The 26,595-nt window shown below is 38.0% G+C and overlaps 1 protein-coding gene across 9 annotated transcripts in view; it reads right to left on the reverse strand.

Annotated features, from left to right (window-relative positions):
* TENM3 (teneurin transmembrane protein 3) overlaps positions 1-26,595 on the reverse strand; it is an 869,819-nt gene that overhangs the window by 169,022 nt on the left and 674,202 nt on the right. For 6 of the 9 annotated variants that reach the window (XM_027879901.1, XM_027879899.1, XM_027879900.1 and 3 more), the window contains one exon: positions 5,612-5,821. The exons of 1 other annotated variant lie outside the window; for it this stretch is intronic. In XM_027879901.1, the coding sequence (XP_027735702.1) occupies positions 5,612-5,821 (210 nt within the window). Of the gene's footprint in view, positions 1-5,611; positions 5,822-9,349; positions 9,440-26,595 lie in introns of all 9 variants that reach the window. 2 more of the 9 variants (XM_027879906.1, XM_027879904.1) reach the window with 1 other exon arrangement.

Consider the following 26,595-nt stretch of genomic DNA (forward strand, 5'->3'; position numbering starts at 1 on the left):
TGTACTTGTGAGTCAGACCATGTTGCAGATTTGTCTAATTAAAATTCTTAATCCCCATTTCTCCTTAGATTTTTCCTGAATACCCTGCATCTCAGATCAGCTTACATTTTTCAGTTCTAATTTCACTTTATTAGTTTCTTGCCATACAATTAATGATCTTTCCTTGGCCTCTTCTATTAACACTTTGTCCCCAGTTGGCACTCAGAACACTTGCTATTTAGCATCATTAGGAAGTTTTTTTAGTGCCACTTCTACATCCATGTAACTAATGAGGATGTTAAATAAAACCAAGATTATAGCATATCCCTACAATGTTCTTCAATACAACTTCTCCTATTTGAACTGCTCTTCTTAATTTATTATCAGAGACTATTTCAAACCAAACAGGTCCGAGTTAATCTTTCAAGCTACGTCTTGGAACTACTGTCAGACCTGAAGACAATACTGATACGGCAATGATGAATCTTCATTTATCATGAATTTTGAGATAAGAGAGAAAACCTCTCATTAAACAATGTGGACACCCTCAGAGATTCCAGGGAATTCCAGTTCTTAGAATGATAAAAAGAAAAAGAAGCAAATTTATACTTCACAAGAAAAATAAAAAACCTAAACAGCTCTTAAGCATTCAATCTCAAGTTTGTTTCTTCTGTTCCTAGAACATGCCCACCCCTTCCCCTTCTTCTGTTCCCCAATAATGAGAACTAGTAAGCTGCTGTTCATTACAGGGTAGGTGTCAGCTTGGCTACTAACTTCTAGTTCACCAGCACGTGTAGCTTCCCTTGTGGAATAACTGTGGCAAAGCAGAGATGGAGTAAGGGCTGGGCAGTGTTTTTTGGTACTAAAGCAGGCCTGCCAGAAAGTCACACAAGGTACTTCCAATATGTTGGATAAGACTGACTTAATTTGCTGTGGGCTTTTTCACTATTCACAGCTTATTTCCAACCTTCTCACAAGGCAGTGGAGTATTTTCTTCCTTTCCACCCTCAAAGGGGTTGCAAAGGAAGAAAAGATTCCTTAAAGTCACTTGCATCTTCCACTAACTTTTAAAACAGATCCCCTGTGTGTACTTCCATTCATAATTCCATTTCATTTGCTTTTGGTGGGGAGGAAAAGAAGTGAGGTAGCTTTCTTAGTTATGGTGGTTACACATGAAGTGAGGTATTTATGCAACAAATAAAACATGAGAGTTAGAAGGAAAATCTGAAGTGCAAAAAACCCCTAACAAACTAAAAAACCCCTAACAAACTAAAAAACCCCTAACAAACCCCTAAGAAAATTCACACCTAAGCTCTGTACATGTGTTATATCTGGTCATTACCGGTACCAGGCTTGAGCATTTGGCCCCTATTCTCTCAGGTACTTGTACAAAAGTGGAAGATTCTGACTTTGGCTTCTTGACAAAATAATAGTAATTTGGGTATGGAAGATACTTTTGTATAACCTCTCCCATCAAATTCTAATAACTCATGATGAAGTCCTCAAATTATATTTATACAACAATTATGGTGTCTGCAGAGTGAGATGTCCTATAATGAGACTTCTGAATGAAGACTTCTTGTATGTTTTCATTCAACCAGCTTTATCACACTATTTTTTCTCGTTAACAAATTTACAATCAGAATTATGCTCTAGATTTCCAAATTTTTTTGCTCCTTGAAGGAAACCTCAGCCATTTTGAAAAGCCCATCAATCTGCAATTCCCATGTGGCTGGAGCAAAATCTTGCTTATTGTGCATTACTGGGCAGGTCCTTGATCAAGGACGAGTGAAAACCAGTTTATATCACACTGAATTTCTTTCATATCTTCCCATTAGATAAACTATCATCACAAACGGTTACTAAGAAACATGAGAACCTCATAAGACTGAAATGTTCAAATGTACTATACAAATGCCACTGTGAAATACATTTATTTTGCATTTTATGGTTCTGCAATTATATTTCCAATTTAGGGCGTAAAAATCCTCAAATCTGAATTTCTAACTCAGACTCTTCAACTACATTATCAGTAGCAAGCATTAACTATATCCTGTTTTGATAGTCACTGCTTGAATTAAGAATCTAGCACTGTACTTCTCATTATATTAAATTCTGTGTCAAAAGACAAGCTCCTACTAATTCAATAAATTCCTCTACAAATTCTGACTAACCTATAATTTTTCATGGAAAAAGATTAGGAAGCTTATCAAGATGCTTAAATACACACTTGATGCGACTTCTACTGTTTATAAGACGACTTTATGACATAAGGAAACCTTCTACCTCAGTCACATTCAAGTATCCTTTCCTCCCAGCACCTAGTTCACTCTTCCTCTAACCTAAACAACTGTTTACTTTCCCCGCAGACAAACTGAAATGGTCCCGTTTTTTATAAATCATTTCACTCATCTTCTAGAAACATAAAACTAGGAAATTGTTCTGAAATCAGAAGCCAAACAGGCTGACTGCTGTTAACAACCCATACACTGATCTGCACCACGGAGAAGAGGAACAAGTAGAATTAATAAGAGGTGCTATGTAAAGAAAGACTTACGACTGATGGTCCTAAAATTGATCTTCTCCTGAATTTTACAACTTATTAACACACTGCTTTTAGAGAAATTAAATGATACTTAATAAAGTCTCCACAACAGTCCTCACTTGATCTGAATTTTTAAAGCTACTACCAATACACCCATGAAGACTCTACCTTACACAGGGCAAGCATTTGGTAACTCATTTTAGTAATTCCCACTTCTCTTTTAGCTCATTTCTGAAAAGGAAGCTAATTCCCATTGGTTGACAAAACAAACTAATCAGACCCAAAGGCTTAGGTTAATATAATTCTAAATATAGAATCAGATCCTTTAAATTTTGAGTGAATTCATCAAATAAACTACATTGATCAAATGAACTCCTTCCAAAGGAAAACAAACAGATGTTTGTATAGACTAAAGAGATGTTAATTCAACTTGCTATTCAAATAAAGTCAATATAAATGAAAGTAGTTCAATAATATAATTGTTTTACATCAGTACCTTTTTTATCCTTAAAGGCTTCAGCAGTGATCCCCAACCTTCTGCCAATATAAACATTAGACAAAGTCATCTGAAATATGGTACTGGAGTTACTTTGTACCCATTAAGATTAGATAGCATGGAAAGCTTATATCCAGATCCAAACCCAAAAAAACAACTGGTGAAAAAAAAAAACTTCTTTCCGTGAAAGTGTTACACATACTGCATTACTTATCATTTTAGCTAAAGAAAATACAATATTCAAATAATACTGTACCAAAGGACACAATTAAACTATATTTACTTTCTAGGGTATATTTGGAGAGATCCACATACTACAGTGCAGTGCTACACAACAATGCAAATCATTGAGTACCAGAAAGCTGTAGCTAACTTAGAAAATACTTTTCAAATTCTGCTTTTCCCTGTTTTACAAACATACTTTCCCCCCATCAATAAGGCATCAGCATACGACATGGGAAACCAACCATAAGGAAACCAAGTAGATAATCCGAGCAACATTCATATATGTGACGGGTGAAAGCAATCTTTCTTCCAGTAACACAAACCCTCACCCTGCAATTGACTTCAAGAATGGAAGCCCACTATCAGAACACCTACGGTCTTCTCCTCATCCAGTAGAAAAGCAAACAAGCCCAACTTAAATTATGGCAATCACTACATACAGAGTATCAGTGGTTAGCAAGATGAAGCACTTCTAAAAACAAGTCTAATCTTGTGGAGAGAGAGAAAGATTATTAGCTGTGTTGTATGACTACCAGCACTACTAGACTATGAGTGTATTAAATATCATTGATTTAATTTCTGACAGCAGGAATTGCAAGCACTTCTGCTACAAATATACACTGAAGGGGTGAGTATCAGACATCTGCAGATAGAGAAGCACAGTGGGAAGAGAGAGGGGAAGGGAAAATGAAAATATACTTGCAGAGCATGCCACATTTCCCTTCTGCTTAGCAGCAGTCTTACAAAGAACAACTCTCTCAATATACACCATGGTCTGAACTTCTGTCCTACTTGTAATCAATCCCCTCACTTATTTTGTCCTGCTAAAAGGCCAACACTTGACTTGGCATCGGACCAGATGAAATTAATTTAGCTAGTCTGGAATGAAATGGGTTAAGGAACATTTCCTGAAGGTTGGCAAACTACGACTGGCAAGCAACTGTTCAGAATTTCAGAAGCAGCAAAATGCTTAAATCTAAAGGAATGATGAACGCTTACTACCCTCCTAAGAGTCTAAGAGATGGAAGGAGATCATCCCAACTATTCAAAATTTTTAGCATTTTTGTCTTGTTTTTGCGTTTTCATTTGTAAAGGAAGGGTTGGTAGATACAGTAATCTAAATGTATTGACTTCTTGAACTAAGCCAGGCTACCTTTTGGATAATGCATACATTTTCAAAGAAATTTCATATTCTTAAAGAAACGAGACATCTTCATAACATATCCTAATTATGACAATGCTTTACCCGTTTTTGGAGTTCTTCACAGATTAAATATTGAGCAAGTTGAACTATTAATTTTAAAGATCTTAATCCAAATGCGTCAAATTCATATACACAACTGCTCTTAGCAGACTGGCCTTCCAGACACAAAACCAAAGCTCCACTCCAACCCAGGAAGAGAAGCTCAAAGCTAGTGTTTTGCTCGGCAAAATAATTCTGTACAACCAGCTGATGTGCAATTTGTAGAGAAATATTTCTCCAAACTCCCCCTAGTGGTTCTCCTCACTCTCCAGAGGTGAGTTCTTTACAATCAAAAGACAGAGATGGTTCTTAGTGAAGCAGCTTGTTCCAAGATTTACTGATCTACTTGAGAAGGGTGTGAATTAACAAATTATTCTTCCAGTGTGCCTACACCAAGAAAATATCTTCCATCATACAACAAAAATGAAACCCTGTGGCTATTGGATTTTTGTATGTAAAATAAAATAAAAATAATAATATTTAAAAAAAACACATTAAAATGTGGCTCCTTAGAGCATGATGTATAAGCAGGGACTGGTGTTTTTTAAGTATATCACTCCCATTGCTTACTCATACTTGTTGGGAGGATGAGAAACATGGAAACATACTTCTCAAAAGCCACCACTGCCTTCATCACACAGCTCTCTCCCTCTAGAACTTTTTTATCAGTCTTGAGTGCCCCATCCAGTAACATACAAATCCTGCTCTCCTTCCCTAAGGAAATCAAAGGAACGGCTGGAGCCTGCTGAACTTGATGATATCTTTTACATTATTCTGAAGCTAAATATCATGACAGTTTAACCAACTTCAGCCTACCCTTTAAAAAGTATAACTAAAGGTTAATCACTTGCTAAAAACTACATTACATAATAAATCAATAATGGCTATGGTTTAATGTAAGTACTGCATGTTAAAATTACTTAAATGAGCTTTTACATATCAGAAGTTATTTTCAATTCTTGCTTATCCTACAGTAAAACAGAGACATGATTTGTGACATTTAAAGGAAAAGCAGTTTAAAATACAAAGTCATTTTGATATATTTCATTTTTATTAGACAATTTCTTAGGAGGGTGGAAAATAAAAGGGTATTTAAACTATGGACAAAGTGTCCTCTTCTTACCATGACCTGGGACAGACACTGGATTAGTACCGGTCTGTACTAGATATGAGCTGGCAGTATAGTCCTCATCTGTATCAGAGTCCTGAACTGGCTGGCTGGCATTATTACTTAATAACCACCTCTGGTTGTCATGGAGATTGGGTGATGGAGGAGGGGAGTGTAAATGTTCAGTAACTGATGGACTAGATGAGGAGGATGGCATGGGAGGACCTATAAAAAAATAAAAAAAAATTTAAAATATGGATCAAGGTATCACATGAAAAACAAATAGTTTATTTTTTGCATTACCAAAAGGTGAATAGTCTACTTCAAATAATAAAAAAAGATGGACAAAGAAAATGACAATTTCCTGCAATAAATTGGTTTAAGTGCTTTAGAAAACATAACACAATGCCATGACTTGATATTTCAATGGACAGTGACTGTCATATAGGGCTTCTTTGAGTGGGACACTCCCATCTTAAAATCTATTTATGAAAGAAAATAATACAGATAAGCAAAGAAACAGGACCAGTTTTCCAAGCTCACACATTCCAAAACTTACTGCCCTAAATTTCTACTACATGAGCTACTCTGACAGGATTTTTAGTTTTTAGAAGTTTCTCAGATATATATACTATTTAAAATCTATTAAAATGTTTCACCTGTCAAACTTGTGTCCATCTGTACACGTTATTTTAAAACATGCATAAACAATGACTACATCCACTTCTGCACCTTGAAAGTACCTTAAGGACACCATGAAAGAAGACAGATTTAAATAAAGCTTTAGGATACCATAACAATGCATTTAGTCCTTCAATGAAACAATAATCCAGAATGTAGCAGAGAAAGAGTTACTTTATTTACCCTGTGACTATATAGATTCTTTTAAGTCTTTAGTATGCACAGATCTTACTCTGAGAGAGTACGACTGCTGGACTACTTTTGAATAAAAGTTTTATGTTGCCTGTAGGTGGGAAATTGTACCAGAATATGAAGTAGCTTTATTACATAATTTACATTAAAACCAAAATTAGATTAACCACCATGGTTATCATTCGTAACTATGAATCTAAACTTAAAATAGAAGGAAGGGGGCTTCTTTTCATCCTGTAAGGATTTATTTTTATGGTACTCAGTAGTACAGTTATGCTGGAGAGGTACTGCACCTCTCAATGTTAAGTTTAATACAATAAATCATATTGGAACCAATAGCTTTAATTACCTTCCTTCCATCTCCCTTGTTCATTGCTAGAATCATGCTAATTATTATTTTTTCCCTTCATATTCAGTTTATCCCATCACATAGTATCTTAAATATCTCTCAAATACATTGACAAGTCCAAACCAATTGGTTTCCCTGGCAAAAAGACTATGACAGTCTCACCAAAAACCATTTGCTTCCAACATGTCATTTAATTCTTATTGTAGTGAAGCACAAGATGTATTATTATTACCAATTTAAGACACAGGTTTGGTTATGGAAGGAAAGTGAGTTCTTACTATTACTCAAGTAACTCCTTTGTAAAACCCAAGGTTTATAGTCAGGGAAATAACAAGGATGGGGGAATGACATTTTATAGGGCTCAACTTGCAAAAGTGGGCACATTTGCTAGTTCGAGATAAAGTGTCACCAGATTTTTCTTGCTACACTTCGATTTTTTACATTGCTTGCATCAGTAACCTGCATTTGTGGTTATTTCTTGATAGAATTTTTGTATTTAATGTATTTAATACATTATTTATGATATACACAAACTGATTTAGGTAGCCATTACATTTCATTTTTTGAATAGTTTTAATAATAGTTAACAGCATGGGGGGGGGGTTCAAATACAATGTAGCTTTACGTTTGTTTCTGGGGTTTCTTTAATCTTTCTTCTACCTTGTAACAAATCTCCTTTTACTTGCTTTGGACTTCTCTGACTAGAGAAGAGAGCTACAGTAATATATTCCAGGTGTGTATATATATATTGTCTGAAGCAAGTGAACATCTCGTAATGTCTTTGGATCTTATGCAAAACACTGTTTTCAATATGCTTCTTCTCTCCCTCTCAATTTACACTCATTAATTTTCAGACAAAACAGAGTCTTGATTGCACAAAGCATAATCATAAAAATATTCAGATGCCTGAAAAGCTTCATGTCCAAGGTACCTTAATGGCTTTGTAAAATCCCTCATTTATTCAAATTAATTGTCTCAGTGCTATGTGGCTAGTTGACAGTGCGCTACACTGACGAGTAGCAACTCAGAATGAGCATCACTTGGTTGCTCTGGCTTACTGAGCTTCTCAGTTCAGAAAACATTGTCTGTCAGGTGTGAAGTGGAAGCGTGAGGCTATGAGCAAAGCTCCCACTATTACACTCAGTGGGGATAAATCTCTGCTACTGTCAAAATCAAGTGATTACCACTAGGAAATTATGCAACTTTTTATAAATAAACTTAATTCTGGCAGGCAGGCCTTAGAATCATAGACTCATTTAAGCTGAAAAAGAACTTTAATATCGCTTAATCCAACCTTTAACCCAGCACTGCCAAGCCCACCACTAAACCATGCCCTTAAATGCCACATCTAGGTGTCTGTTAAACACCTCCAGGGATGGTGACTCAACCACTTCCCTGGGCAGCCTTTTCCAATGCTTGATAACCCTTTCCGTGAAGGAAGTTTTCCTAATATTCGAGTTAAATCTCCCTGGCATGCTGCTAGCTCCCACTCAGTCAGCTGTCGACCAGCACACCCAGGTTGTTTTCTGCTGGGCAGCTTTCCAGTCACTCTTCCCCAGTCCTGTAGCATTGCATGGAATTGTTGTGACCCAAGTGTAGGACTCAGCCCTTTGCCTTGTTGAACAAAGCAAATTGCCTCAGCCCATTGATCCAGCCTGTTCAGATCCCTCTGCAGAACTTCCTACCTTCCAGCAGACCAGCCCTCCTGCTTAACTTGGCATCATCCAGGAACTTACTAATGGTGCACTCGATCCCCTTCTCAAGATCATCGGTAACAAATTTAAACACGACTGGCCCCAATGCTGAGCCCTGGAGAACTCCACAACTGACCAGCCACCAGCAGGATGTAACTCCATTAGCCACCACTCTCTGGGCCTGGCCATCCAATCAGTTCTTAACCCAGCAAAGAGTACACCCACCCATACCATGAGAAGCCAGTTTCTCTCCAGGAGAATGCTGTGGAAAATGGTGTCAAAGGCTTTACTAAACCAGGTGGATGACATCCAGAACTTTTCCCTCATCCACTAAGTGGGTCACTTTGTCATAGAAGGAGATCAGGTTGATCAGCCAGGACCTGCCTTTCATAAACCCATGCTGTCTGGGCCTGATTCTCTGGTTGTCCTGTACGTGTTGCAAGATGGCACTCAAGATGATCTACTCCACAACCTCCTCAGCACTGAGGTCAGGCTGACAGGTCTGTAGTTCCCTGGTCTCGTTTCTGGCCCTTCTTGTAGATGGGTGTGACATTTGCCAACTTTCAGTCAGCTGGAACCTCCCTGATTGACCAAGACTGCTGGTAAATGATTGAAAGTGGCTTGGTGAGCTCCTCTGTCAGCTCACTCTGTACCCTTGGGTTGATGCCCATAGACCTGAGTGTGTCTAAGTGGTGTAGCAGATCACTGACCATTTCTCCTTGGATTACAAGGGCTTTATTCTGCTCCATGTCCCTGTCTTCCAGCTCAGCGGCCTGGGTACCTTGAGGACAACTGGTCTTACTACTGAAAACTGAGGAAAAGAAGGCATTGAGTTACCTCAGCTTCTTCCTCATCCTTTGTCCAGTAAAGGATTGCTATTCTCCTTAGCCCTCCTTCTGTTGCTTTCTTGTCACAAAGTTACATGGGCTGCAGAGAAAAGGGAGCTAGCTGTAGTATGAGCCAATTTTTCACAAGAACCCTTGGCCAACCAGCTGGGACACGTATTTCTGTACAGCTTCATCCAGCACTGGCAGATTTCTGCAGCAAGCTCCTCTTTGATTCCAAGTGCAAAGATAGATAGCTGTCTATACTGCCATTTATAGAATAAGCTGCACCTTAGGAAAAAAGCCACCCAAAGACTTAACACACTTTCCAGAGGAATCATAAATGATGTGCATATTCCTTTCCAATTTTTTTTTTTTTTACATGGAAGGAAAGGCATTTAAAAGTATTTGGTAATATCTGTTACTGAAGTCTTAAACACATTTATAAATCATAAAAATCATTAAGCATGACAAAATCCAATTATATTTTCTATACAGCGTAGAGGCACACAACACAAAGAATACTTCATTCTAAGAAAAATCACAAAGACACAACTGCTGATTTTCTTCCCCTGTTCTTCTTCTTTGGTGTACGTCTAGAAAAAATTTCTGTTGTTCTGCTTTGACCTTCTTCCCTGTCTTTAAAATACAGGAAAAGGTCCCATGTTTACTATGTGACTGATGCAAGAGTAAGCTATTTTTAACAGGCAAGTATTTTTGACTTAAGAGTGCTTAAACCTCATGTTTTTGGTCAGTTATGAGGATCAACACACTCTAGTTTCTTGGCATTTTCATAATCGACATGACTCCAAATGTATTTATGTACTTAAAAAAATTATCTCATGAAAATGCAAAAAAAGATTTGCAGAAAATATAGGCAAACTCCAGCAAGAACAGATTCAACACAGCAATATGTAAAGAGGTGAATAAATTTGTTAAGGAAATTACATGAGTCCCTGAAGAAAGTAAAACCCAAAGAAAACTGTTTGTAGAACATAGAAAAAATACACCTGAGCTAATAATGGATACATTAAATACATATGCGCAAGGTAATTGTGTTAAAAAAATTTGTACTGTTCTGTGCCACGATCAGCACTGATCTTAAGACAGCACAAATTAACAGTTGGAAGCAGAGCTGATGTCACATATGGAAAAGCTCAAAGGCACAGGTATGATAAGTGCAACCCATGAAAAGATAGCAAATAAACAATGGTGAAGACTGCCATCAATGGACTGGTAGCATTGCATGGGAATTTCTATATTAAGCATATTAAAGCTTAATTAAGTCTAAGGCTGAGCTTCTGGCAGTTTCTGCTGCCCAACACCATCGGTATGAGAGCAGGAAAGCGGAGTGGGGCTGCTGCAGAGTGTGGGAAGGACTGAGGACAGAGCAGGGCAGAGCTGTGCCTTTGACCCCAGAGCCTCAGGGGCACTCCCACCTGGACAGAACCCACAGCTTACAGTTATGTACAAGTTTCCTACAACCTTTCCCTTAAAGAAAGAAGAAAAAGCTATTAGCTGCATGGTGTAATGAAGAATGAATCAAAAAATTGCTCAGCTTTCATATTTTATCGGTCATCACATGCTAAAGAAGCACTTTGCTTCAAAAACAAAAATGGGTGCATAGATGAACTGCACTAGATGTATTTTAAAGAAAATAGTATTGGATACTTTTGGAATATGCCACTTAAGAGAAAAGTAGGATGGAAGAGAAGCAGTAGTAATGATCTCCTGCTGTTGCAGGGTGGGCGGGCTGAAATAGATGACCCAGAAAGTCTCTGAGGAGCCCTAAAACACATGTACTTATGAAAACTTTCCACTGAACTCCTGAAGTTTTTGCTGGCAACATGACACTAAGAAGAAGGAAAAACCTGGTTTATTTTCTTTTCTGATTATAATTCGTGAAGCAACAAAAACTTTCCTGAACTAAAGCATGATCTTGAAAATGTGTAAAGCTTTTGTTGCTTCATGCATTTCTTTAATGAAGAACTTTTGTTCATTTACCTAGATTGTCTCTCAAAACCAGCCATTATCAATTTATTTCCATAAGATGCATTTTGAGTTACCTATTTCAAAAAAGCAACTTCTCTATAAAAAACTAAAGCCCATTATTTTAATCTCAATCAGGCTGCATAAATCCTATACCTAACTTACATACAACTTTTGATGGCTGCTAAGGCAATGCAAGAGCAGATAGTTCTGTTAAGGCTGTGTAACTATGGCAGAACAGTGCATTTTTCCTTTCACAGTCTTGGCAGCCCATGCCACTGAGACTGAGGAAAAAAAAAATCCTGTGTCTGCATCTCAAAGACACAGAAGCAGAGCCTTATTTTGATGTAGTGGTAAGGAGTACTTATTGATTGCCAGTAAGAAAATGCTACTAAATTACAAATTGCAAGGTAGACACCTCTTTTCTTTACTGAAATTAATGGGATTTTTGTTGGTGAGTTCATGGAAATGAAGATTTCATGTTATATTAAATGGCACTACTATGTCATATAAACCCAAAAACATACCCCATACTGTGGAAAAATATGTTATATATATAATGGCTCACTAACAGTAGCTATATATATCCATTTTGTACTTTGCTTCTCACAACAGGAAAAGACAGGTTGCTTTTTTTTTTTTTTTTTTTAAATAAAACAGGTTAAAGGATCTTTTAAAACTGGGATAAGATCAGTGCTTTTTGAAGGTCAGAAATAACATGTCTTCTGGCTCAGTTAATTAGAAACCAAAACACTTTCTAACATGAAGGACACTTACAGGCCTTCCGAATCAAGCTGAGATGACTCTCTGCAATCTGTTCTAGGACTTCCCAGTGAGCTGAAAGCTGTAACACACTCTTGTTAAGAAGGGCACCTATACCCTCCTAATAAACTTACTGATCACATCCCAAAATTTCAGTTTCCAATGCATCACACGTAGATTGATCCAAAAAAAGCCCCCTAAAAACACCCCAAACCCCACACTTGGTATATACAACGCTTAATGACCAGATTTTGGACTTCTTCGTCTCTGCATAGAACACATTAAGTTAGTCATTACCGAGTTTTAATTGTAAACTCATTTTTTATTATGGACTCCCTATATGCTCTCCAACCTGTATGACTTGGCATTGGCATTTATCTCTCTGCTGGATCCTGCAGCCTTCTGCAGCCAACCTGCAGTGACAGTTATCTCTTAATTAATACTCTACATGCAAATGGAACTACCAAAAAGCGCTGTGGCATAGCACATAAAGAACAATTATTCATAACCAACACAGTTCTTTCCATCTACTTACACCATTGTCTACCATTGTAGTTACCGTGAAGAAAGATCTCCCCAAGGAAATACATGCATAGGCAGTCTTTCGAATATATACACATATATAAATAAGAGTGTATAAATCCATCTACAGTGAAAAACACTGCAGTGAGAAGAACTATGTGCCAAGAACTCTTTCAAAAATAACTCTTTCAAATGCATAAAAACAACGGTCTACTGTGGATTCTCTATTTAACTGTTTTTGTTTTGCTGTATTTGTACACACAATGGATAATGACCCTTTTACCCATGAATTGGTAGGTGTACTTTTGAAATTTCAAATTCTTCTGAGTGCTGATAAATTGTGACTGAATGTCAAATGCAAACCTTAAACATAAATGACACCTAGTTTCCCTAGATCTCCTAGGAAATTTAGTATTTCAAAACAAAACAGATGCATTATCTTGACATGTATTATAACTCACAAAGTTGCAACTACTTCTGTAGACTGTGAAAGCTGAAACTTTATAAGACCATAATCAAAGGACATTGATTTGAAAAACAAAAGTAATCCATTAGAAAGCAAGAGAAATACTGGCCTAAAGTATTGTAATTTTTTTTTTCCCTCTTGGAAGCATAGTATAATAACCACAGTCTGTAATATAAAGCTGGTAATTATCTTCTGAAAAAGAGAAAGATTTCTTGAGAAAAATGGTTATGCATTAGAACTGACACTCATTTCTGAAGCAAACACTTTGTGTTTTGAAGCATTTTGATTTTTTCAGAAAGTTAACAGCTGCTGCTCAGCAGATTGCTAAATGAAAAGGAGTGCCCTGTTCTTTCAGGGGTCAGACTGCATGACCACAACAGCTCCTCCTTCAATCCTGAGTTCAGGCACTGCTCATCTTTGCTTTAAATGGGGGTTTTTGTCTGTAAAGAAATTGCAAAATCTGAGCCTTAACAGACAAAGTATCCTAACAAAAGTGAATTGCTCTTCTTACTTTTTAAAATTATTTTTTACTATTATTATTTTCAAAAATAATTACCTTGTAGCTTCAGAGACAGGAGCAGAGCAAAGATCCACTCACCTAGGCAGAAAGTCCATAAGCTGAACTAAAATCTCAAGCACCTCTAGTATTCAAGTTTTACTTTTCAGGAGCTTTTCTGTTCAACTCACCTGAATCTTGCTCTTTATTTCTCCCAATATTAATGAAAAATGGGCATGCAAAAACTTGGAAAGGGAACAGAAAGAGATTTCCAGAAGAGTGAAAATCCTCAGAATATCATTTTAAGTAACAGGTCTCTGTATTTTTAGTAAGTGATAGGTCTCTGTATTTTTAGTAAAACATTCTTCTTTTTGGTGAGTTGGGGGTCCCGTTTTTGACAGAAGTGAGCTGAAATCAATGCCAGACTGCAAAATATTTTGATTAACTCCTATCTTCATTTGAGATGCAAAAGTTCTCACACGAAAATGTCACCTCTCCATTAGAATCTGCTGGGATTCAGGGTCCTTAGCCTTGTGATGGGAGTCTCATCAGCACAGCCAGAAGACGACGACACCAGCTCAGCCACCAACTCAGCTGTGCAAGTCACACACCCACAGTTCCGGCCAAGCCAAGTACCACTTGCGACCAACTTGCAAGGCCTGGCAGCAACCACACAGCAGCTGAAGCATCATGGTCAGAAGGTCTCCAAGGCCACACAGCACTCCAACTGTGCAGGCAGGGAAGCTCCTGGAGTCCCCATCTGACTTGCACGCAGACCTGGCCCTTTCCTACCCCAGCCACTGAGTCGGTGCCTGCTTAAACGCGGCCAAACGACAGAGGCGCACGGTCTCTCGACATGCAGGCACATCTGCACAGCTGGGTATCAATGCAATGCAAAATGCACCCGTTTACGGCCAGTGGCTTCTGCCTCAGTCACAGCCTCCTGAATGGCTGTGCACATCTGCCCGGGCTTGCTGCCTCACTGACCAGTACACGGAGGTGGGAAAGGGTAGCAGAGATCTCTTGAGTAGGGGGGTTGTGCAGCCAGTCATTCTCTCTACTCTCTGTTCATCAATTCACATGCAAAACAAACTAAGCAACACACAGTGTTGTAGAAAGAACCCAGTCCTTCTCAAAAATCTGTCAGAATTTTCATGTTCAAAAAACCCAGACTATAAACACATCACATACACAAGCTAAAACCAGGGGAAAAATTCTCCAATTATTTTTTCCCCTGCATTTCCAGAAATGGGACCAAGCACCAAAAACGGAGCTGCTGGCATGTACTGTAATCGATGTATGAAGGAGAACCACTCTCAGACTCTGCATTCTTATATTCACTCAGTGATGAGGCTGAAGAGATGACCAAGTTTCCACTCTAAATCCTGACCTTTGTAAAAGACTGTAATTTTTCTGGATACTGATATTCTTTCAGATGGCAATTCATAAAGAGTAATCACCTAAAAAAGTAACCTTTGAAGAAATGTGTCTTTGTTCTTCTTATCCATGACTTTTTATTATTAGAGGTGAAATGGATTGAGCCATGTCATATCTGGTTTATCATTCTTCCAGCATGACTCTGTGGTAGTCGATGTACTTTGTATTTTCAAGTTGCTTCGGGCTAAATTAGGGCAGGCAGAAAAAGACTTTTTGGAGTAGGACAGGAAATGCATCTTGAAGAGCACAGGACAACTTGCAGTTTTTTTTGGAAGGGAGTGGGAGAGAGGCTTCTTAAAAAAGGAAATAAATCTTCTGAGAATGATTCACAAATCATTCAATTTTTAGAATCAGGTAATTTGCAACCCTTATTCTTCCCACCCCTGTAAGAAGTAGTCTAAAGATGAATGAAATAAAATACTAATTAACTAAATTTATTTTTCTTAATTCTATGGGGTCCTCAATGAGAAAAGCAGTGAAAGCAATGACATGGATACCAGTTTTGCCTATGTTTGCTACCAGTGTGGCCACTGCCTTGCAGTCCACCATAAAGGGAACCATATCTTTGAAACAAAGCATCCAGAGATGCTCTTAATGACATTGAATTGCCTATGCTCGCAGATCACTGAATATGACTTGTTCTCTTAGAATGAAACACAGCAATTTAGAGATTTTGAGAGATGAGAACAAGGATCAACAAACTAGAGAAAAAGCATTCTATCAAAATTAACAAGAAAACTAATTTTATTTCTCAACATGTGATTCAATACAAAATCACATAGAATATCCTGAGTTGGAAGGAACCCACAAGAGCCCAACTGTTAAGTTATTGGCCTGTACGGGGATCAAACCTGTGACCTTGGTGTTATTATCACCACGCTCTAACCAATTAGTTTGTTTAGTGTGGTCATTTACATCCACATTTGCGTGTCCCTTTTAAGAACTACCTATTTCAAAAGATAAGGGCTGTGGCATAGCAAAAAAAAAAAAGGAGGAGGAAGGAGAATGCAATGACTGTTGCCATCTTCATCAGCTGATTAAAAGCTGCCCGACACTGGCACGTGCCCCCATGAGCTCCGTGTGCCTCCCAGCACAGCTCTGCAGAGCACAGCACGCTGTCGGGCAGCCATCAGAATGAGCAGCACTACTGCCAGAGCCTTCCATATGAACTAAAACATCATGCTGCTGGCACCCTGAGTTTTCCCAATAAAATTTCCCATAAAACTAAAGAACTACGAAATGCTTAAAAAACGTGCATTTAGCAAAGAGAAAGGAGAAAAAAGTCCTGACAACAAAACATCAAACTCACCTAACCAGTGAAGAAGCCTTGAACTTCATAGGCTTCATATGCCTGAAGGTAACACAACTGAGTAGGTATTTTTGTTAGCTCTTCGTTGCTTCATTTTCAAAAGCCCTTCTCTTCCTGCTGCACTTTCAAGTTTTGTTCCTTGCTAGGGCTTTTTTCTGCTACATTAAATGTAACTCTTTAACAAAGGAATTTTGGGGAGAGGAGGAATTAGAGAATTACCAGAAAATTATTGACTGTTGTCTCACACAGTACCACTCTTGCAAGCAACAGGACATTTACTGGACATTGATGTCTCATTACATCTAGTATGTAATTTATTTCTCTGCTGGAAGAGAACTTATCAGCTTTGCCCATGTGGAGAAAATGTTTCTACCTTAGAAACAAATAGGCCACCACAGGCAGGAAGCTGAAAAGCTTAAATGAAAACCCACTGCATGATCACCGAAGTCAGCTCGCTACCAAAGCTGCTAAGGCAGCAGTGTTGAAATGGGCCAGAGGTGGCATTTTAGGGCCAGGTTTTTGACAAAGCCAAGTCTCACTGAGGGATGATTTAGAAAACCATGAACAATAAAATCTGTAGACTTCTGAGAATAGAGAGAAAGTCGGGCTCTTTATTTAGGTGTCTCTGAAAATTCAGCATTAAACAGAAAACCTGAATATATAAACAATAATGTTTTAACTGGCGAGAAAATTTTGTGAAACACTACGAAGTTGTGTATTTTTACTCACTCTTCCACCGTAAGAAATTATTGCTATCTAAGACAGAATATTTTTTGATGTTATATAAACCCTCTATTTGGTAGCTTCTAATTTTTTAACATTTTCTCTGTGTTTACCTTTGGCAGGACTGGGTAGTGCTCTAGCTATACATACAATTTAAAACCAAAAATTTCAAATAAGGTTAGTTATCCATTTGAGTTCAGAAGAATACAGACTTAACATTTCTTTAAAAAATATACAAACCCCTTACATTAGCTTAGGTAGCTCAGAAAATGCTGAACGGAGGCAAAAAAAATCCCTTTGGCCTCAGACTAAACATGGAAAATTTCACTCCAAAAGTGCTTTTCATAAAGTTATGAGATAATGAACAAAAGGGGGTTCTAGTAAAGTTTCATTAAATGTTAGCTTTAAAATCTAGCACTAGTAACATAATCTTTATTTCTTTGCCAATTTGACCACTTCAGAGTAGAAAAAAACAAAGTAAATTAAACTACACTGATTACTGCGAAGAGATTTCATCTCAATGAAAATAGAAAAGGCCTAAAACATTGGGCCAAAATACATATAAAAAAAATTCCAGAATAGAGAAGATACTTGTTTACGCCTGACTGGAGCCAAGGGTAACAAACCCTCTTTACCAAGCTGCTTCCAGAATCCTTGGGCCTTTGTCCAAGGACAAGGGAAATGCCAGCTGGGCCATCCATATCTGCTGACAGGCAGAGGTTATTATTCATCTCTTTGAAAAGAGATGAAAGGAAATTCTCATCTGAGTGCTTTGCAAACTCTGAAACAACTGCTCTTCAGCTGAACAGTAGGGTCGCCAGCAGAAGCTGTGTAAGCCTCTGAGTTCCTGAAAAATTATTAATGTTGAAGCATTCTACTTTCAAGATGCCACCCCTCCATACCTGTAAAACCTGTCAGATAAAAACCAATTACTACACAGAAAGCCCTTAAAGAAACTGGTCTGGAAGCCCTGCCCTGTAAAACTAAAATTCCCCATATACTTTATAGCACGTGCTTTCCAAGATTATCCACTCCCTCACAACAACCTTCATAAATCTCTACTGCCAAAACATCTATCAAAGTACTTAGTGATAAGAAAATACATGAACAAATTTCTTACTTTACTCATTTTTCCCCCCCTCTGGAAAAGACACTTTTTAACAGGTTCTTGGCCAAGATTACATTTGTATTGACACAGTGCCACTTTTATAAAAAGATGTAATGCAACCAATTATAAGAGTGGCCCCTGAAAAAGTCAGCTAATGGCTTGACGTCATCTGCATTCATATCAACACAAAGTAACTAATTTTATATGATGCTTGATTATGTAGCACTATGTAAGGAAGAGATTATGCAGGAACACTTATAAGATAAACGTACTTGTTCTGAAAGGAGCATACCTTTAAAAATGTAATTTATAAGCACTGAGAAGAACTGAAACAGAACTGAAGTCAGGTTTACCCACATTTCATTCATTTTGTCCTTTGGCATGTTAACGCCTAGCATGCATGCAGTTGCTGTTACTGCATGGTACTTAATTTAGCCTCCTACACTTGAAATGTCATGGTTTCTACATGAAGAGATAAAGACAAAGGAATACTCTTAGCTTTCTTGCTCAGTTATCTGAGATGCTTTCTTTTTTTTGGATGTTGTTTGTATTTGTTATTTATCTTTGAGGTATGGTAGTGGTCCAAACAGTCATTCATTACATGTTTTTTGATGCAGTTACCATTCATTATTTGTCTCTGAAGCAGTTACAGCCTGCTAAATCCATTCTTGGTCAGGATTTTTACATGCACAAGTAGAAAACAAATCACAAGATACTTCAAAGTCAGATCCTGTGAAATAGAGGAGGCTGTTAATCAGTGCAGTTTAACACAAACCCCTCTGCCACACTGATGTTAAGATGATGTGTGCTGAGGTGAGCAGGCAGCAATATTAAGAACCATATACAAATTTCTTCTGAATAAATGTGATGCATCAGCCCATAACATTCATCACCCCACGCAAACTCTCGGGAATCTAACTTTCATTGGAAGTGCCTTTTTGGATCTCTTTATCTCAGAAGATGGGATATGAACGATGGTATAATAAGTTTTACTATGTTTTAGGCATAAATGACTCATACGTCATTCCATTTGAAAGAAAAAATCCTAACATGCAAGTACAATATGTTACCACAGCTGCTCCATGGGAATAACAACATATCCATTTGGAAGGAAAATACATTTATGAAAATGCCTGATTAGCAGAAAAAGCAGAAAACAATTCATTATAAACAATAATATACAACACAACTGCTTTATTTGACGTTTTTATGGTTACAGTCTGTTTTCATGGAATCTATTGGATTAAACTGCACCCAGCTCTTTCCCTTCCACCCCCAGCTCAAATTAGTCTTCATTGATGTTATCCATAAAAACAAAACAAAACAGAAAAACAGGCTTTGAAGGAGGGGCTTTCATGTTGGCTGAATGTAAAGTTGCTGGACAGAGTGAACCAAATTATCTTATTGCTTCAGGCATCTCCTACCAGGATCCCAGTCTGAGGGCAGAAATGCATTTTCTCTCCTCTTTTTCTTTCAAAATACTGTATTTTTATCTTGCATGCCTCCTATGTCCTGCAAAAGCTAAGAACGGAATGCTGAGAAGCTGGCAGGCAACATCTCTCTGAGAACTGCACAACATATGTAAAGTTAAGGCAGAGCCACCTACATCTATGACCTTTTAGAGACGAGGCTTACCAACGTCTCAGTCTTCATTTTTACAGCCAAGGAAACCTCTGCCTCTGCTTCCATCTTACCTCTGCTTGCTCTTTTATTTCCATACACCCTCTTCATTAATGGACACTCTTTCTTTTTTTGCCTCACATCACAAGTAAAAGGTTTCAGACACCTTTTCTGTTAAAAATTCATTGATTTATTCTATTAAAATTCCACTAAAAATTATCAAGACAAGAGCACGTGGAAGTGTTGAATGCAGCATTAGTTAATTATGCCACTTAATGTAAAATCACTGGCATACTAAAATATACTTAGAAACTATTTACAGCATTTTGGGACACGTACATGAAATAACATAAAGACACAGGTAATACTGGTAATGTTATTGCTTATTTTTGACAAAAGCATACTCAAGACATGTTTATAAAACAGTGGCCTAAGTAGATACAGTTGGGCAGTTCTTTATGGACTATCCCACAACCACTCACCAATAGCAGCTCCAGACTCTTCAACATGAAAAGACACTCAGAACTACCTTTATTGCCACCTGCTACTGGAGAGGCATCTCAGATAGTTACCTCAACTTTTGGTCCATGTGAGAGAGACAAATGGGCGAAGACGGCAGCTAACCAGAGAAAAGACACTTGAATGTTTTGCTTGATTCAGACCAGAGGATTAAGTCTGGGTCTCCTACCTTCCAGATGAGTGCCCCAGCTAATGAGCCCACAGCTAATAGCAGAGCAACTCATTCTCCCTTTTTTTTTTTTATTACAGTCTCTGAAGAACTGTGTTTAGTTCCTCATCAAGGCAAACGCCAAGCCTGCTAAATTTTTCATGACACTGAATTCTTGTTCTCCTGCCAGCCCTAGTTATGTGTGAACATTTCAGGCTCCCTCAGGCATTTATTTTACTACAGAGTCCTGAAATACTTAAGTCTATTAAGACCTAAAATAAACAGGCAAAAAGGAGGAATCTCCTAGTTGTTCTCCCAGTCTACATTTTAAGGAAGTAGTGCCTACACCAGTGAAGTTTAGAAATTATTCTCAGTGTCACCAGTGAAACTATGGTACATTTGGCAACAAACCCATCAAGCCACGTCAGCCACCACAGTGAGCTTCAACTCCACACCACAGCAGGAGTAGCACTGTCTGCAGGCTGTAAACACACAGACAAACAGGGTCAATCCTGAGACAATCAGCCGGACTGCAAGTGCACAGCCAGAGCGGAAAGCATAGTACTTCCCAGAAAACCTGGATTTACTAAACCTGTACACAGTGACTATTCTGCATGAGCAGAGTTTGTGCCCAATGCAGTCCCTGCCTGCTCCCTTGCTGCCAGGAAGCAGGGTAGCTGGGAGCAGACTGTGACTGAAGAATAATTCACACAGCTTGGCCTTGGTTACCCTCCTTACCAAATGCCTTTCTGGAGCAGAAAGCGTGCTGGCTGCGAACTAGGCTGGCCTGCTGCTGTGCATCGAAGAAGTGGGAGCTTGAGAAAAGTAGGCAAATCACCAAAAGACTTCAGCCCAGGCCTTGAAGGGCAGCAGACGTCTGACTGAATTAACCACTGGGCTGCAAATCTAGCTAGCACATAGCCTATGAGCTGTGCCTCCCTCAAAGGAGTTGAAAGAACACTCGAAACAAAGTCCCTACATAAAATACCTGGATTTTAACTCACCTACTAAAATCATTTTACCGTCACACCCAGTTTATCTGTGCTTGAGGTCTCTTATTCCCCATAGCAACTCCAACAGCACTTCCACCCACAATGCTTCATTATTATTTCTATAGTCATTATTGTTATATACTTAGAAAAGGAAGTACCAGGTGGCCACTTTGTGGCCAGAAAATACCATGCCTGATACCAAATCTGAAAATGAACATCATTGTCTTAGAATAAGGTGTGAAAAAGTATATGCGTGGATACACACAGTCTTATGTTAGACCTGTTACGTACAAAGATGGCAACGCTTCTACTAAATCAGGTGTCATGAGCTGCTGGTATGCATAAGTGTACGGCTTGTGCCTGTCACTGGCATATCCTCAGAAAGCTCCCAAAGACCAGACCATCTTCTACACAATGCCTCTTATCATCCTAACTTAAAATTCCCACTTTGTTCTTTTTTTAAAAAATAATTTGTGTCTTCTCCCATATCTATATTTATTTAATGTTTTAAACAAACTTAAAAAATACTCTTGTTAAGCAGTTTCTCTCCTATACTTTTCCAAATTATTGTCATATAGATGTTAGTTCCCAGAAGATCAATGCTCAAGATCCCTGTAATGAACTAGATTTAACATGGGTGTAATATGTCTCTGTAATCCTAGCAGGTGATTCTTACAGAAAGCAAAACCTAGGAAGAAAAGCCTCACATTTTTTTGTCATTCAGACCCGTGAAGAATTTTTTTCCTCAATACCAATTCTGACAGCTGGATCTTGCCAGCATCCAAGCAAATTATTTAAGTGCTGTTATTTAACTTGTTCCCTGCCCTGTTTCTGACACTGCAAAGATATTTTGCCAACAGGATTTTTCTGAAGGCAAACCCCAGAAGATTTTTCCATACATTATGAATACAGTGGGGAGGGATGTGGGGAAGTCTTCCTGAACCCCGAAATTCTTAAAGTGTATGTACTTATTAAAAAAGTGGGGTTGGAGTAGAACTTGGCAATTCTTTTACACTGTATTTCCTTATGTGGTGAAGAATTATAAGAGTACTTTGGTTTCCTGGTCTGCCCACAGTAATTGACAAAAGAACAGGAACAAAATCACTACCAAACAGTTCTATATAATTCTATATAAGCAGTTCTCAATTCTACAGGTACATTTTCATTTAATCTTAACCTGACTAACCATTTAAGTTTTAAGTCCGTCATGTTAGTTCCATGTATTATTTGTAATTCATTTTACCTCATTACCAAGTGATTTTTGCTCTGTTTTTCTCTATCTTCACCTTTCCTGCTTGCATCTTGAAAAACTGAAAACATATCAATACAGAAACTGTTTCTTCCTATAACTGGTGAAGTCCTTAAACGTAAGTGGAAAAAATCTGCAATCCCAGTTACATCGGTACTCTTTTCTCATTCCTCCAGTACGAGTATGATGGAGTATCAGACTGAGTGGCTTGTCTGCGATGAATCATAACTCATGCCCCTGAACGCCCACGGCAGAAGAGAAAGAGAATCAGTCACTTCTCCCACTGAGGACTGACAGGATGTGAAACACAGAGCAAAGTGAAGTTGGAGGATCAGAGCTGCCAATTTTGACATCACGTGGGACTGTATAAAGCACCACAAAGTCCATTTTTGTAAGATAAAAACACAAGAACAGACAGTCTTTTGCTCTGCCTCCACAGACGGAGTGGGACAGAGCTTTCCTCAGCAAAGCTATGCAGTAAAATCATGGCTACGCTTCCGCAAACACCTGAGGAGCTTTACTGCTCTTTGCTTTCAAGAAGCAAAAAGACCTGCTGTCAAGCATTTTACCTGCAATATTCTTCTGCCTTGTGGGGTGAGAACCCCACTTCAGGGAGTTAAAAGAACTTAGAAACCTGACAGATTCAAAATTTCAGCCTACTGTGAGTAAAAACCATTTCCAAATCCCTAAAATTTGAATATATAATACAAATACTGACACAGCTCTGTCTAAAGAAATGGTAGACTGTGGCCACAAACGTCTCCTTTTTTTTTTAATACAATTTTTAACGTTGCTTAGCTTTGAATGGGAGTTGTGTAATGAGGAATGTCAAAGAAATATTCCCCAAAACTGAAGCTTCACTCAGAAAGCACACATGGTGCTGTCACATATTTATTACCCACAAGCCAAAATTTGTCTAATGTAATTTACGACTGATAATTACTGATGGAGGCCATATGTGTTTTTAATAAAATGAAATTGCCAAATTAAAAATACTGCTTCCTTTCTAGAGTACCATGGTTTCAAATGACATCTCGGATTTATTTAACTGAAATGACAACTCTATAAATTTTCAGGATTTTAAAAGTCTCATTCTCTGTAAGTGAAATCTTGCCTGTTCGTCAGTAGTTTGCATAATTCTGTCAAACACCAGTAAGGAAAATAAAAATGTACAAAATCAAACAAAGCAAACAAGAATAGTATGTTACTAAAACTTCCAAATAATAGCAGAAGCAAGACTTGCATTTTCTAAACCCAGCTTTTAACAACTGATCTGATTTAAATTTATTACTACTATTGTGTTACTGGGTACAAGGAACCCTGTTGTGCTGGGGGTTACAGAAGTATATGAAAAACCCCCAGTGCTTTCTCTGCATGAAGTAACAAATGGCTGGCACCAGACAGCATTCACTGAGAGTGAAAACTGAAAAGGTAGAATAGTTGAATTACTAATGAGAATGTATCATCCCTCTCCACAGTGCCTTGCTACGCGAGGTTTCTAATGTGGCTAGTGCGCTGCCAAATTCTAATACAAGTTCCCAAGAAACTCATGAGGAATGGACACCTGCAAACCTGACATCTATTCGCTAGGTAATAGAAACTATAATAACAAAAAGACTAAGTGGGCACATGTCTAAGAAAAATCAAATTTCAGTTTTCATTAAGTGAAGTCTTACAAAATTAACCCAATTCTTTGAATAGCTCAAGCAAGCACGTGAAACCAGCAATCCAGTCAACACAGCCTACGTGGATTTCAAAAAAGCTTTTAACAAGTATTTTGCCAAAGGCTTTTAAAGAAACTAAGCGCCCATGGCAAAACAGAGGTCTCTGCACAGCAACAGAATTGGTTTAGAGACATAACCAGAAATTAGTGGCAAATGGTCAAGGCTGCATAGCGGAGGAAGCCTACCAGCGGAGTACCACAGCGATCTGCACTGGAATCTGCTACTCTTCCCATACCTGTAATTGACCTGGAAAGGTAGCTGAGCACTGAACCAAACAAATTTGCAGATGATACAAATTTATTCACGGCAGTAAGGATGAGGGCAAGTGGTGAAGAATCACAGGACCTTATGAAATTGAGTGACTAGACAATGAAATGGTAAATTAAATTCAGTGTGGATAAGTGTAGAGTGAATGGGAAAATATAACCTTAACTTCACATGTACAGTGATGGGCTCTGAGCCGAACATTATCACTCAGGAGTGAGACCTTGAGGTTACAATAAATAGTGCCATCAAAATGTCAGCTCAGTGCTCAGCTGACAAAAGAAAGCAGCCCAAATATTGGGTATTGTTAGGAACTGAACAGGAAGCAACACAGAGAACACAATTATGCCACTTTGTAATGTCACCCAGTTCATACACTGTCTCAGCTTCCAGGGACATGCTTTATCACTGAGTATTTTGTGTTTACTTTTACAAAGGTTGGAGCAGAAGAGAAAGCAGCTCAAAGCAGAATAGTGACCTATAATTAGGGGGACAAAGACAGCAGTTTTAGCACTGCATCCCAGTTTCAAAAGAGTTTTTTCTGAGACTGTATCCAAAATTCAAGGAGACAGCGTCTTCTAGATACTTGCTGATAAACCATTCAAAAAAGAAGTTGATGAATTACACGCATATAATCAATGAGCTCTATTAAAAGGCATTACTATACATCAAAAGCTTAGCTATTGCTAAATGCACAAGCTTTATCAGTATTTGAAATCCCAGGGAAAGGACAAGTTTGAAGATTTGCCTTCACTCCACCAGCTAAAAATCACTTTCCTGTGCCATCCTGAAGTGACAACATTTTAAGTCTTAAGGCACTTACAAGTGCCCTAAAAAGGGTAAGTAAAAACAACTTAATCTAAAAATCTTGAAAGTCTTGCCTTTCTCCCTGCTCTCTTTTCCTCATTTTCTTTCCTATCAGATAGCCTGCTCAAGGTGCTGCTGGAATCAGACTCTTTGGTGCTTGAACAACAGACAAATGCTTTTACCCACTGAGGTTCTGTAACAGGGAACAACTACATTAAGTCTAGGCCTGCCTTCAGATTTCAAGCTAATCTCTACACATCTCCACTACAACATCTACTTCTTGCTTTTATGAGAAAGGATTTGTCTTGTGCTAATGGACTGATATTACTTGTATCTTTGTCTAATTGTATGAGCTATGAGACTGTTCTGGTTTTCATCTGGATTGTTAAATATCAGAATGTGTCTACCAGCAGTGGCTACATATAATGTACACTCTACTTACTTACTTATCCTCCAAATATTTACTTACTGCGGAAAGTACTGTCTATTCACATATTCCCATGCAAGTGTATAAAAGAAATACACTACTATCACAATCCATACAGCAGCTTTGCCCATCATGTAATAGAATAAATACAGAGAAAGAGAATACATTGGAAACCAAAATTGTGATAAATAATTATTCCTTAATTTTAACCTCAAAAATGTATCAAATATGAACGTATTTTTCAAGAGGAAATAAAACTAGGCAGGGTATTTCGTTAGTTTAAACTGTTAGCTAAGAGTTACTGCAGATGGACTAATAACACATCTAATGCAGACTGAGTTGCAAATAATTTTTTTACCTTTGTTCTAGCCTTACATCTAATTAAAAATCAGTTAAGAATTATTTCAATTTAAATGTTATAGTATTATAGTATGAAATTAGGCAGGGTTTTTTATTATTCTTTTCCTATAGCTGTAATTTTCTACCAATCAACTGTAATTGAAGTTTTTTTCTTTTTTAAAGACACTTAGCAATCTGTCCTTTCCAAGCATGTTTATAAGACGGGTCATAAAGGACACTCAGCAGCAAGAGCTCTTGGAAAATAAGTTGTCCCAACTAACAAAAAAGGTTCTACAGGGAATTAACGGTATAATTTTAATTAAAGTGGAATGAAAAAAGCAAAGTAAATATTAGCTGG

This window comes from Empidonax traillii, unplaced genomic scaffold (assembly GCF_003031625.1).
Source record: "Empidonax traillii isolate 1590-97213 ecotype Southwest subspecies unplaced genomic scaffold, ASM303162v1 scaffold60:size2069287, whole genome shotgun sequence".
Lineage (NCBI taxonomy): Eukaryota > Metazoa > Chordata > Aves > Passeriformes > Tyrannidae > Empidonax > Empidonax traillii.